At 41.5% G+C, this 14,167-nt stretch overlaps 1 protein-coding gene and 2 pseudogenes across 2 annotated transcripts in view; 1 reads left to right on the plus strand and 2 right to left on the minus strand.

The window, feature by feature from the left end:
• Positions 1-14,167, minus strand: part of LOC145479967 (uncharacterized) — a 331,443-nt pseudogene that overhangs the window by 138,250 nt on the left and 179,026 nt on the right. The gene's annotated exons all lie outside the window — the stretch shown is intronic.
• On the minus strand, positions 1,281-4,359 carry LOC145464086 (uncharacterized; annotated as a pseudogene).
• LOC145464096 (E3 ubiquitin-protein ligase TRIM45-like) lies at positions 4,870-8,882 on the plus strand. The gene is made up of 2 exons (XM_081447913.1): positions 4,870-4,946; positions 6,550-8,882. Exons 1-2 carry the CDS (start codon positions 4,870-4,872, stop codon positions 8,837-8,839), a joined length of 2,367 nt encoding a protein of 788 aa, XP_081304039.1. The 3' UTR covers positions 8,840-8,882.

Raw genomic sequence — 14,167 nt, forward strand, 5'->3', positions numbered from 1 at the left:
TTTACCCTAAGTCTACACATAACAGTTCCGTTAGAAATCAGTGGCCCTCAAGCAAACAACTAATTAAAAGTGAAATATGAAACGGCTTAAGAACATTACAATACACAACAAAGAAAAGCAAAACTTGATCGAAATTAAATACAAACGTATCATCGTGACTGCATTGCAATCAAAATGACCCCGTCCGCAAACTATTGCTCATTGGAAAACAGTCCTAAGAAAATACGCGCGCTCATTGGTTAAAAATCGTGTTTCTATTGAATAATTAGATTATGAGCTCGAGATTTCTATCGCGTGATAGTTGACGAAGGCGCAGTCCGAGTCAACTATCACGCGATAGAAAGCGAGAGCGAATAATCTAAATGTTTTAGTATAAATCTACTAACCGTTCAAAACTTAATCTAAATCCTCTTCGTAGACATTTCGAAAACGCGGAGAAGCGGCCGTCGTTTTGTTAACAAGGGAACACTGCTACGCTACTCACTATCTATCACAGAATAGAGTAGTAGTGAGTAGCGTAGTCAATCAGAGAACGGCATTCGTGATAGAAAGCTGGCGCATTAGCACATATCCCCCTCACCCCAGGACTTCTCATGCTCAAGATATCAAAACCCCGGCCTTTCTCAGACTTTGAATACCTTTCCGGAAACGAAACACCATTTCTTTCTGAGAAATAGCTTCTTGTTGTTCTTTAATTTTGGCTTTCACCAAAGGTCAAATCAGGGAAGCTCAGGACAGTGAAAAGTACTTTCACCCATTTCATTTGCAACTAAGAAAGAATAAAACTCCACAAAATAATACGATGGAGAGCCCCAAATTTATAGTCTTTATAAATAATACTTCTTTTTATTTTCATTTGCAATATGTAACAAATAAAAAACCACTCGGTTTCTGTAGCCCTTTGAAAAACTCACATTTTAGATCACTTTTTAAAAAAGAGGAGTGTGTATTGTGACAAAAACTAGAGCTAAGCTTTACAAAATGCTATAATATTTACATAATTTGATGTCTGTTAAACCTGTAAAACATGTTTCCGTATCTAATCATGATATCATGGTTACTACAACTAATACTAATACTACTGTCATCATAACATTAATTAACATATTCCATACAAATTGGTATATACAAGGTAAAAGTAAGTAACAAATAAACTATTAAAACCTAATTCAACAGTGTTTACATAATGGCTCCCTCCTGGGTTTCAACGTCAATATCGGTATATTACAAGGTAAAAGTAAATAAAAAAAATAAACTATTAAAACCTATTTCAACGGTGTTTACATAATGGCTCCCTCCTGGGTTTCAACGTCAATGTCAATGTTCTTAAAGTCACAAAAGGCTTTCCTTCTAGCTCTTGAACCTCTTAGGCAGATAAGTGCGGATCTTAGTAAAGCGAAGGATGTCCTTGCTCTTATCCAGGAGATTGTTTTAGCATAATGTTCTCCTTTCTTGATGGAGATCAGCTGCGCCAGTCTGGAATGGTATTGCAAGCACTCGTTTCCCATGCCGCCTGTTGACGTGAAAATAAGGGGTGTAAAAGTTCCTTGTTCGATATCCAAAACCCTCCTCGCGTAAAGGCGCTTCTTCTTGTTCTCATGATTGCGGTATATCTGTTGGAGCTCTAGGTCCCTATACGAATCAGCATTAGGGTGACAAACCCTCACGTCAAAGAATGCTGATCGTTGGTTCTCCCAGAACCCGCGCGCATGAATATCTAATCTCACATCTGGAGCTCGATTAGAACCTCCTCCCAGCTGTTCACCCGAGATGTCTTGCAGGACAGGCTCAATCTCAACATCGGTACAAACCATATTCAGGAGTTCGGCTTCTAAGTCCCGCAGCTCATTGTGACGTTGGGTAACGAACCCACCTCTCTTGCATATCATTGCGTGGTCCACTGTAAAAGCATCACCGCATACACAGGTGGAGGGGATATCATCAACCGGCCAATCGTAACGCAGGTTGATTGCATCGCGGAACTCTCTCTTATTTAGATTGAAACCCATTTCACGAAGGGGGAGTACCGTCAGCCAAACAGATGACCCTTTTTCCGCAGCAAGGTCAAGTGCCCGTTGGACTTTCTGTGGGGCTACCCCTCTGATATGCTCTGCCCTGTCTTGGAGCACCGTTGCTCTCTCACTCCTCATTGCCTGTTGTAGTGGCTTGACCAAAGAATCATCCGGCATCTGATGGGATTGAGCCACGATCTGTTGGACCAGCGGGATGGTAACCTTGACGGAGGAGGATTGCTCAAGATTTGCGTCAAGACACGCGTTTGTCATGCCAAGCCCCCCTAGACGGACTGGCAGTGCTAGAATGTCCCTGTCCAGCCGAGTGCACCTATGCTCCGTAATTGCAGGGATGAGCACCTTAGATATGGCATTCTCCAAAGGCTCCAATAATTCTTGAATATCAGGCAAAGTTCTCAAAAAATAGGTCCATCGGTGCTTGAGGCCAAAGGTGTAAGCAGCATAACACGCTTGAGGCTGAGAAAGAGCAAACTCTGCCAGCTTGGTAATCTCGCTGACCCAGTTGGTCACCTTCTCGCTAACGTATTCCTCTAGATATTCCCGTGAACCTATCACCGCACCCAGATGTTTTTGTCCCTCTACCGTCACATTGACAGCCGTGTCCTTGAACACTTCTTTCACGCTTGCCTCTATCTGGCCTTGAGATAATCCAACATTTCTTGGGGTTGGGAAAATAGCCAAAGACTGGGCCAAGGCTGTTGAGGACATCCCACCATTTCTTGATTTCCAGTACAGAGCCAGCTCCACAGGCATCGTCAGCAAACCAGCACTGTTTAGTACTGGACGCCGCCTGCAGGCTTGTGATCAGCGGCTGCACACTTAAGGTGTAGAGGGCCATAGCAAGTGGGTCACCCTGTGTTGTTCCTTCAGCTGACATGATCTCTTTGCCGCCGGTAATAAACAAGCGTGCCGACTTCCTGTAAGTATTGATGGCGTATGCTGCAATTACAGGGCAGAGAACCCGGATATTATGCAGTGAAGTTGCTCTGTTAAGTGCATTGAATGCATTAGAAGCATCGATGAGCAGCACCGCGTCCGTGTCATCTGCTTCAAATATGGCATGCATAGCATGTATAGCAGCCTCGCTGCCGGACTTTTGACCTGCGCAAAGCTGGAGTGAACCACTCATCTCAACCACGTCTCCCTTAGAAACGTTCATTACACACTTTCCAATAACCTTTCGTATCACCTCGCCGACCCCTATAGGCCTCACTGCACCTTCACCTTTATCCAGGGGAATCAATCGACTTGCCACCAGTGGCTCTATGGTTGCAGGGTCGATATAAGTTGTACATAGAGTCCTTGTCATTGCGGTTATCGCCTCGCATAATTTTGTAGACGACTGTTTAAAGGATTTGCAAGCCATCATTCTTCTAAAACCATTAGCGTCAACCCCGCATGGTCCCCCTGATCCCTTTGTTCTTAACGCAGCCTCCCTTATCATCTCACCATTTATCTCTGAGTACACCGATTCAGGGATATCATCATTAATCGGCCCGAAGAGAAGTGAGCCCAACGTTGTTGGTTGTGGGTTTGGATGTTTCTCTTTCAACTGGGCCATGACGTCATCCGATAGCTCCAGCACGCCCACCGTTGATGTTTCGCTAAGGAACCGCAGCGCTGAATTGATTTGTCCTTCGAGCACAAGCTTAGCAAATATCTTGGATTTTTCCGGTTGATCGAATGTCTTAAGCTTTCCAATACGCCCCTGAAGCATTCTACCTTCGCGTAGCAACTTGCTGATTTCCCCTTCCTTCCAGAGCGCAAGGCGCTTGGATAAGAAATCCTGATGGTCTTTTGTCTTAGATTTCGGGCTTGGCATTTGAAGTGCAACAGCCAAAAGGACAAAGGCTGCTTTCAAGGATATGTGCTGTTGATCAGAGTTGCTATTCCAGTCATTAATGTGCGATGTAACCTGATCAATAAATTCCTTTCCGGTTTTACCATATGGCACCAGAAAAACATTCTTTCTCCATGTGACAATCTCATTGTAAGCATCTGTTATGATGGAGGTTGGTATAACAATGAGACTGCCATCACTCCGTGTGCCCCAAGTGATCATTGATGGCTTATCAACAACATTGTGCTCTGGCAGACACCCCAGTACACTCACATTGTCTAGATCGTTCTGCTCTATCTGCTTCATTAACTCTGCGCCTCCTGGGATTTCCGTACTGGTACTGGTCATATTCAAATCGCTCGCTATTTCTTGTGAATTAGCATATCGTGATTCGTCACTTCCAGCATCTTGAAAATCCAAAGTAAATACATCTGCGCTGTCTGAATGATCAATATTAGAAGCAGACTGAGTTCCGACGCCAAACATTTTACTATTTAAGAAATAAAATAAAAATTTTACTATTTAAGAAATAAAAAAACGTGTACCGTGTTTCTATCAAGTTATAGAAACAAGAGTTGGAAGTTTGGGAGAACGAGAAATGCTGTGGGAACATGAGCCGCAGGCGAGCGTTTCCACAGCTTTTTCGAGTTCTCCCAAACTTTTAAGAGTGTTTTTGTAATTCGATAGTAACACGGAGAACATGTTTTCTATTTCTTTTAGAAAACACCGCGACGAAAAAAGGAAAACAGCTTGCTAACGTTGATTATCAAAATATAAATTCTCTTTGCTCGCTCCTTCATTACGTCAACAGCTCGTGCTAGGTCTGTTTCAATCGAGTTTTAGTATAAATCTACCTTTCTCTTTTACAATAGGGTCAGTACTAAACCTCACCTGGCCGAAAAACCCCAGGCTCTGACAACTGAGCAGATCAGTGCGGGGCCAATTAATTTAAGTTGTCTACACATGTATCAAGTATTACAGTCAACACGCTTCGAAATGTATTTACTTGTGATACTTCACTTTGACTCTGCCTTAGGGGAGGCGGCGGGTGCTCCCTTATATCGGCTATATAGGTATGTCCAGCGTCAGAGGGTCATGTTTTTTTTTTTTAAGACATTTTAGTCAGAAGTGGAGTATCGATTTTGGTCATTTTGGTCTCAAACTGGGTATGGTTTTTGCACTCTAGTCTTGAATAAGGTATGTTTTTTAGAAGAAGCTACTTTTTTCATCATTATCGGTAAGACCAGCCACTAAAGCCATTCACAATACCTTTAACATCATTCTGAACTAGAGAACTACGGCAGGTCTGAAACAGGGTATTAATTTAAGGGTCAGGCCATAAATAGGTTAGAAAAATCGCAGACTTTGGTCTAAAATAGGGTAAGTGCTTTGGGAAGCGGGCCGCTCAGCCCCGCCAAATTTTTCAGAAATTTAAAGTATTGTGTGTGAGGCTAAATAAAGCTAAGAGGCAAAAGCATTTGACGCATAATTTTTCCATTTCTGTGCGGGGCAGTCCTTCATTCGAATGGATGCGGCACTCTACGTTTCGTTGTCAGTGACGCAGTATATTTTTCTTTTCAAAAACGACGCCTCATGTGTGACGGCAGTTGTGCAATTATTCCTCCACTTTCGCTTGAATATTATGAAGCTAGAATACAAATGCTATCGGTGTTTTCATAGAAACCAGCTCTTGAAATGCCGCGGTATATCGAAATACAAATTTTCTTATTTTCAAAAGCGCGCTCTAAGAAGTAAAGCTACTGGAATTGTGGCGGAAAATTCGAGAAATTCAACTAAATCTGGAAATGTCGACACCTACGATATGAAGAAAACCTCATAAAAAAGCCATTATTGTGCCTATTTTGCAATATACCAACGTTAATCAAAATAGAATATGATGAATCAGTTACCTTCCACAATATATCGTATCTGTAGTATCGTCCAAACGCATCAAATGCGTGTTCTTTTCACGTAAACAGCCACAGAATAGGGGCGGGATTGTTATTCCTGACAAGTGTTCTGATTGACCAAAATTATGTCGCCGTAGTTGTGATCTTAATCGCATTTAAATCAAGCACGGAAACAGATATCTTCGTTTCTCTAGAATAAATCGTTTCAGTAAGACTTAGGAACATTTAAGTCGCCAATTATTTCTACCTGCGTGACATTTTAATTTCCTTTTCTTTCCGTATCACGAAATAAAATTTAGTTTCGAGAAGTTACTTTTGCTGAACATATTTACCTTGTGAATTACAAGCGTTTACCCTGGTAACATTTATACTCACTATGTCCATAAATCACTCTGAAACGGAAAACAGTATCATTTCTTTGTTGAACTAAACAAAACTAACTGTCCTAACTGCTTCCATCGGCTTAGAATATCGCATTGGTGGTCAAATCGCGTGGTGTGGCGGTGTCTACTTCGAAAATATATTTCTTTTTGACTATCACTATCAAGTCCAGTTCGCAGTTTTCTTGTGTAAGATAATACCAAGAAACGAGAATTTCACTGAAATGTTGCGAATGACACATTTTGTTACGATACACCGAGTTTTGGCTGAAATTTTGCCGCCGTATTTACATTAAATATTACGAGCTTTACTCTGATTGGATATTACAAATCACTATGTACATAGTTCACCCCTGAACTGAAAACAATACCGTTTCGTTTCTGAGGAAACGAAACAAAAACACGCGATCGTCACATGATGTCTGTACACAAAGAAGCCAAGAACACATCGTGGCTTCGCGTTTGTGTTGGGAAGATCTTGAGGTAACAGCAAAATGTCCAGTTTGCTTGGAAACGCTTAAAGATCCCAAGACTTTACCTTGCTTGCACTCATTCTGTCTAATGTGCCTCGATAACTTGGCAAGTATTGGTAGAAGACAACATCAAGACGAAATTAGCTGTGTCATTCGTGAGACATCGATTCCAATCCTGGAAGAAAACACATTCAGTGATTTTCCCACTTCGTTTCACGTGGATCGATTCAAGGAGATCTTAACTGTGTTTAAAGGAGATCAAGCGGCGAAGACGTGCATGAATTGTAACGAAGGGAAGATGGTAATTTCATACTGTTTTCTTTGCAAAGATTACCTTTGTTCTTGCTGCGAGAGAGCTCACCGCTGCTTAAGGGTTACCAGTGATCACAGAAATGTTTTGCTTGAGAAAGGACATCTGGAACATCTTTTAGAAGGACCAGTTATGTGCGAACAGGAGGGCCACGAAGGAGAAGACTTACTTTATTACTGCGACAAATGCAGCGAATGTATTTGCCCCATCTGTCATGATGATCGCCATTCGCAACATGATGTAGTTGACATTAAACAGGCTGCTCGAGAAGGAAAGAAGCGACTTGATAAGATTCTGAAGAAAGCAGAAGACGAAATCTCAGCGAGTAAAGATGAGATTCAAAAAAGTGAAGATCTCTTCAAGAGTAGAAAGGAAAAACTTCGCGCAGCCCGTAAGAACGTGAAAGCAATTGTGAAGAAACTAATTAAAAATTTGAAACAACACGAGAAAGCAGCGTTGACAAGGATCAACGACATTTCTAGACATCAACAAAAACGTCACGCAAGAAAACAACGAAAACTGGAGTTGTTCGCAACGCAATTAACAAGCCCAGTGGAACACGGTAGATGTGTTCTGAAAAGAAACATTGACATGGAAATTGTGAAAGAACAGAAATCGATTATTGGTCGCCGCAAAAATCTTCTGAATTCGAAAGAAACAGAAGCACTTGTTCTTCCTTTTGTAAATTACGCTGTAGACGAAGATCTATGTCATAGTGTTTTAAATCGTAGTCCAGGGCAGTTGATTGTCAGTAACACCGATCCATCACAGACCGAGGCAAGCGCAGACGGTTTAACAGAGCCTGTTGTTAGAAGGGAAACAAAGATTTTAGTTGTCACAAGAGATTCAAAAGGGAAACAATGTTATCATGAGAACGACCAGGTGAAGGTGAGAATTCAGAGCCCACTGGGTGAAGAATTAGAAACTGAATTCGCAGTTGAAAACGATGGCAGATACAAAGTTACGTTTACCCCCAAACTCGCTGGCCAACATGACGTGATGGTTAACGTTAATGGACAACCGCTGACTGATAGTCCATGGAGTGTTCAAGTAACTCCACATCAGTACCAAAGAGGGTGTAATCTAAGAACTAAAATTCATGATCAAGAAGAGGGAAAGCTTTCATCACTACCTTCCTTGTTTCACGGAGACGGAAAACTTGTGTTACCACGAGATGTTGCAATTAGTCAAGTGAATGGAAATATTGCTGTTCTAGATCGTTGTTTTGGAATACAGATGTATGATGCTAATGGGAAGTACCTTCGTCGGTTTGGAGAAAGATGCTCTGGCAAGAGACTGAAACTTCCTCAGTCAGTGGCATTTTCCATTTGTGGAGACGTCGTCGTCATTGATCGTGCGAAAATTACTCTGTGTACTGAGGGTGGAAACTTTGTGAAGTATTTTATGAGACACACAAAGGACCCACATTCGGTATCAGTGGCACGTGATGGCCGCGTGATCGTGTGTGACAGCAATGATACTCTTGTTAAAGTTCTTTCACCCAATGGAGAAGCATTACTTCAGAGCCTTGGTGATCCATTCGAATATGGCTCCCCTTCTTTCGCAATTCATCACCAAGACAAGTTCTTCGTTTCTTATGGCGAAGAACACTGCGTATCAGTTTTCAACGATGACGCAACTTTCCTCTACGATATTGGCGCTGAGGGGGACACTAATGAAAAGCTGACGGCCCCACTGGGGCTCGCTGTTGACAAGTTCAACAATTTAATTGTATGTGACAGTAATGCCGGTCGACTGCAAGTTTTCACACTGGAAGGGAGATATGTTACAACCATCACTGGGTTCGAGTCCCCTCAGTTTGTTGCCGTGTCTAAAGATGGACATTTGTATGTAGCCGATAAAGGAAAGGAATGTGTTCATGTCTTGCATTGAACAACAATCGGTACATTCATTTGTAGTATAAGTCTTCATGTAAACCATGTTGCCATGCAGTTAACCGAAACAGCAGTTGAAAATTAAAGTTGTAGCCTATAGCTATAGGTTCGGTTTAAGTTTTAGTTAATTGGCTGTAAAGTGGCGGGCAGTAACATACTTTTAATGCTAAACTTTTCTGAACTTTCACACCATTAAAAGTCATTGGGATCGGTCGTGCTTGAACAGGTCAAAAAGAATGCTGGATATAAGGCTCAAAATGCCCTTAAAGGTGTGAAATTTTTCTCTGAGCCCCTCTTCAGTCGAAGAAGGGCTAAGCCCGAAACGTTTAGTTTATCTGAGAATAGTAGGTTAGAGGCTAAGGTTAAGAAACCTAGCCTGAACACGCAATCGGATTCCATCCGCGCGAAACTGTTTGTTTAAACAAATATGTTAATGAACAATCACACCTCTCACCGCATATATAACACTGTTGAACCGTTATTTTCTTGTCACTTGATAATGATGTCATGACGACATCGAAACGTTGTGTAAAATTTCTATCGCTCATTTTTATTTTGAAATGTTAAAAATTAACCCGTCATAAACTTAAAAATCATAGGCACATGTATTACAGGACCAGTCACAACAACACAATGTTGGAACCACAGCCAAATATCGGACCGAATAAGATCACTTTTCCCTATTTACTTGAAAAAGCGCCGGTGCGCTCATTAAATTTTTGGACGTTTTAGTGGGACGTTTATTCAAGAACAGCGGGGATTGAACTAAATACATTTAAAAAAAGAAATCGGGTAGTCACCAATTGCCAGTGACTTTAATGTGCGATTTTTGACGTTGTAAGATATCAGAGATTTTGTTACGGCTGTTGTTAAGTTTCTGCGTTTCCCTACAGCTCTGCGTGTACTTTAAAGTTTACCTATCCGAGCCAAAGCCCTAAATTACCCTATCTATTCCTTTATTAGACTAAGACACAAGCCGAGCTCCGAGCGAGAAACATGTCCGCAACCCTCAAAACCCGAGTGTGAAGAGCGTAAGGCAGAGGAGCGTACGCTAAGAAAGTCCTTTCTATTTTCTTAAGGTAAGTCATTCTCGGAACCATTAGTTGTCATCAGAAACTATGTTTTATTTGACCCGTCCAATAGTATCTATTCACTTACGTGATTCGTATACAACGTTTCCCAGATTTCTGCCTCCGCTACTAGCGCCCAGTTCTTCCTCTGCATCGACAAATTCGTCCAAAGACACCTGAGCGGTTCTTACACGTACATGCTGCTGATTCCGGACGATGTATGGCAAAAAAGCTTGTTTTGCGAGGCCCAGAAGAGAATTTCTTTCTCGGGAAGTAAACTTGAGGAGAACAACAACTAAAACAATGCTACCGATTATCACTAGGACGTAATACTTGAAACACATCAGATTTGCTGTTAGAAGAAATTGTCAGGCACATAGTTACTAATTTAGCCCCTCCTCCACTCCCTTAGTCTACGTTTTTTACTCTCCCTAATCCACCTTGGCTTAGCGCTCAATTTTTCGCCGCGGTCAATCGCTTCGGGTCACGTGGTCCGGGGCGAAAACTACTCCGAGCCGTTTGTCTGGGATACGTCACCGGAATCAATTGACCGCGAAGGCCTGGGAGAAAGCCATTCAGGAACTAGGCAACCAAATACCCAGGAGACTCTAGATGAGCTCAACATTATTCCAAGGAAACTCGGGGCCCTCATCCCGAAAGACCACCCGAAAGACTTACGGGATATCCCATATACCAGTAACAGATTGTATGAACATGGAGCACTGAAATAACCAGAGACCAGCCTCACTGATCGAAGATATATCAAATCACTCTAGATGATTCAGACCCGACGAGAAAGATGGCAAAATTGAAATCTTAATATTGCAATATCTGAAAGCCACAATGACCTCCCGCATTTAATAATGTTGATTCGTTTATTTGTAAGCATTGCATATAAGACAAACTTGTAATTCTATTTAATTTAATGTGAGTAGTGGTATTGTTATCTTTAATTTTTTTCTTTTATATATTTTATATGTTATTTAAGGTAATACCATCCATATAAATTCTTGTTGTTGTTGTTGTTGTTGTTGCACACAGACTGAGTTGGCACAATAATTTTCAAGCAAATGAAATAACGGCAGGAGAACTGGATAAACCTGCCAGTCACCGATACACGAGCAAAACTTTAATTTACTTCTCGGACATACAAACAAAATCATACCCCCATCTTCCCACAGGGGAAATGGTTGGCCCCATCAAAATTATTTTGCATGTAGTGAAAAGCCCCCAGCCTGCTGAACTAGAAGAGATGTTATCTTGTTTCTCGTTAAGACGTCGTACTGGAATGATAAATGATGTAGAAAAAGACAAAAAAGTAGTAAATTGATGTAATTTTAATTCAAAATAACGGATGTAAAAATGGAAACGTGAACGCTTTTAAAAAGAAGACATTTGGCTTAAGGCGGGAGTACACCCGAAAATTCTGTAAAAGATCGAATTTTTGTTTTTGCGGGAATTGAATCTTAAAGAATTAAAGTTGTATTTTGAGAAACATTTCCGCGACTGTAAGTTCAAAGCTCGTTTTCTCAAAACGAGTTATTTTTGCCTTTGAGAAAAGATATTTTGAGAAGGATTTGTCCAATTGAGCTGAAACCTTCAGGATTTGTTGTTCTAAGTAGGTTTTGTGTTTTAAGCATAGAACTTTGCCATCCAGTGCATTTTGTCGAAGTTATGCATTGAAATGTATGCTGGTCTATGCCGGATTTTCTGTATCAGATTTTACTGGTCGCCATTTCATGTACTTTTAACTTTTTAAAAATTTCTATGCTTAAAACAGTAAGCTATTTGTCTTCTTTTAAAAAAATGTAAAAATTATTCAGTTTGATCATTTTTTGTGGGAGTTATCTTTTCTCAAGTAAGCCCTGGCATTCTTCAGCCGGTGTCAGGTTACAATACAGTTCTAGGGTACAGAATATATTTTCTAACAATCGTTGGTCTTTAACCTTTCTAGAAATGTATACCTTGCCATGGTTTGGAATTAAATCTTAGCCATGAAAAAGTTTGAAAAAAATGGTGTGTTTTCAGATGTATCCCCGCCTTAAGCTTCATTTGATAACGCGACTACTATGACTGAAGTCTAATGATAAGGAGAAACACTTGGTAAATCGAAATTTCTGGAAGGAGTGAATGAACAGCTACTGAAATTTCATCATCAGAGAGAAAAGCGCCCTTTCAAACTGGAAAAAATCCTCGCCGGAGGTTTTTAGGATTTACCTCTCTCCAATTGTAAGCTTAAGGGTTGTTGAAGATTGACACTTTCTCAAATCATTAATAATTCATTAAGTTAAAACAAAGAAAATCACAACCGTGAAGGAGCTTTGGATACCCGCTCTTAATTATCATAGATTTTGACGATTTTACTTCTCTGTTTACTCCTTAGTTTTTGTTGGACTTGAGAAGATATATCAAACACTCGAGGCAGTGTTTCATCGGCTATCCAAACGCATTTCGTCAAAAATACTCCGCTGCGCGTCGTATTTTCAACTCTCTTCTCGGTGTTTGGATATCCCGATGTAACACTGTCTCTCGTGTTTGATATATCACATCACTCACCCACTTAATGTGTAGCGCCGGTTCTAAGCTTCGAAATGAATCTCAAAAGTCTCAGTGCTGTAGAGCGAAGATGGAAATCCGCAGGTTACAAACGGCATCAATTAATTAAAACCCCTGATTAGAAAAATTTCCTTAAATATCAACAAAACAGCAATGTAAACACAATAAGCATAAAATATATAGACTCGAGAATGTTTGCTAATTCAACAAAAAGTTGGTACGATTGAAATCAGCTTGGAGTGTTTGTAATCTTCGTATTTCTAGCATTTTCTTTAATGTGCACTTCTTTTACAACTTTACTTGTAGACGTATTGCATGAAGAATGCACCCTCTCGAAGAATTAAGTGTGTTATTGTAGTTCAAAAGCGTGTTGAATGTCATTGCTAGAAACGGGCGAACTGAGCCACTTGTCTGCATGGGTAAATATTTGAATCTATTTTTTATTAGTTAGGTTCTAGTAAGAGGTCATGCATCACGGGGATCATTTGCAGTAAGTAGTGTAGGACGCTTGTGTGGGCCGTAGCCAATCAGAAGGCCGTGCATATCATTAAAAAAGGCTCTCGACCAATCAGAGGGCCGGATTTGCTCATTAATATATTCATGAGTTAGGGGGTTATCAAAATATGCGTCTGCAGTGACGACACAGGTCAGCAGTCTTTTGCATCCCAGGTCACGCGCGTGCCCAAATAAGGCGATAGACAGGAAATGAGTTTTCAAAGATGATTTTTTATTGATTTTACAGGAAGTAAAAAAATTACAATGGTGTGTATCCGTATGGAAACGACATGAAAGTGTTCGTGTCTACGACGCGTTTGTCGAAGACGAGTCCGTGGTGTTTGGTGCGTGTGATGACCTTGAGATGTTTGGTGGCTGGGTTTCTGTAGAAGAAGTTGGGGTTAACGACGGGGATGTTGCGTCGTCCACCGTCCTCGAGAGGTTGTGTGAGTTCGTCGAGTAGATTTTGTTCCATGACGTCGTAATTGAGTTGTTGGGCTCCTCGTACATTGAGGGAGAAGCCTCGGACTTTGCAGCAGACTTTGCCTTGGTGGGTTTTGTACCCGTAATTCTTGGGTCCAGCGGAGGTGAAAGTGGTAATGAAGTCGCCGTCGTCGAGCTCGTTGGTCATCTCTCCGAGGTAATCGCCTAGCGGGACATCGGCTTGACCTGGTTTGTGCGAGTAGATGACGGAATCGGTGTCAAAGTAGAGGACTTGTTGTTTTAATTGTTCCAGGTAGCTGTATAATTTGAGTCCAGCCCAACAGGTGGTGAAAGCGGCGACGAAGATGTTGATTCGTCCGTTATCGGGTTGATTGTCTTTGAGTTCGGTGTAGACGACCTCTAGGGCTTCGTCGTGGGCGATTCTGACTTGTTTTATGTCGTTGAAGTGATTGGAAACGAGTTCGAAGAGTTGTGCTGCAGTGTAGACGACTTCGGTGGTGGGTTTGGGTAGGTTTTCGCCGAACTTGCCCCAGAAAGAGTTGAGCATGAGTTTGGCGGTGGCTTTGCGTCCGGGGTTTTTTTGGATCATGGCCGGATCGAGAGCGATGCCTTCTTTCTGGCGGTATTGTTGCACGTACTGTGTCTTGTCTTGGGGGGTGTGACACCAGTGGGGGTAGCCGGCGGATTCCTGTTTGATTTTTAGCCAGGTGTTCACGTAATCGGCGAAGAGTCCTGTACGACGTTGTCTTTCCGGGAAATGG

The sequence above is a fragment of the Orbicella franksi genome, chromosome 1 (genome assembly GCF_964199315.1).
Source record: "Orbicella franksi chromosome 1, jaOrbFran1.1, whole genome shotgun sequence".
NCBI lineage: Eukaryota > Metazoa > Cnidaria > Anthozoa > Scleractinia > Merulinidae > Orbicella > Orbicella franksi.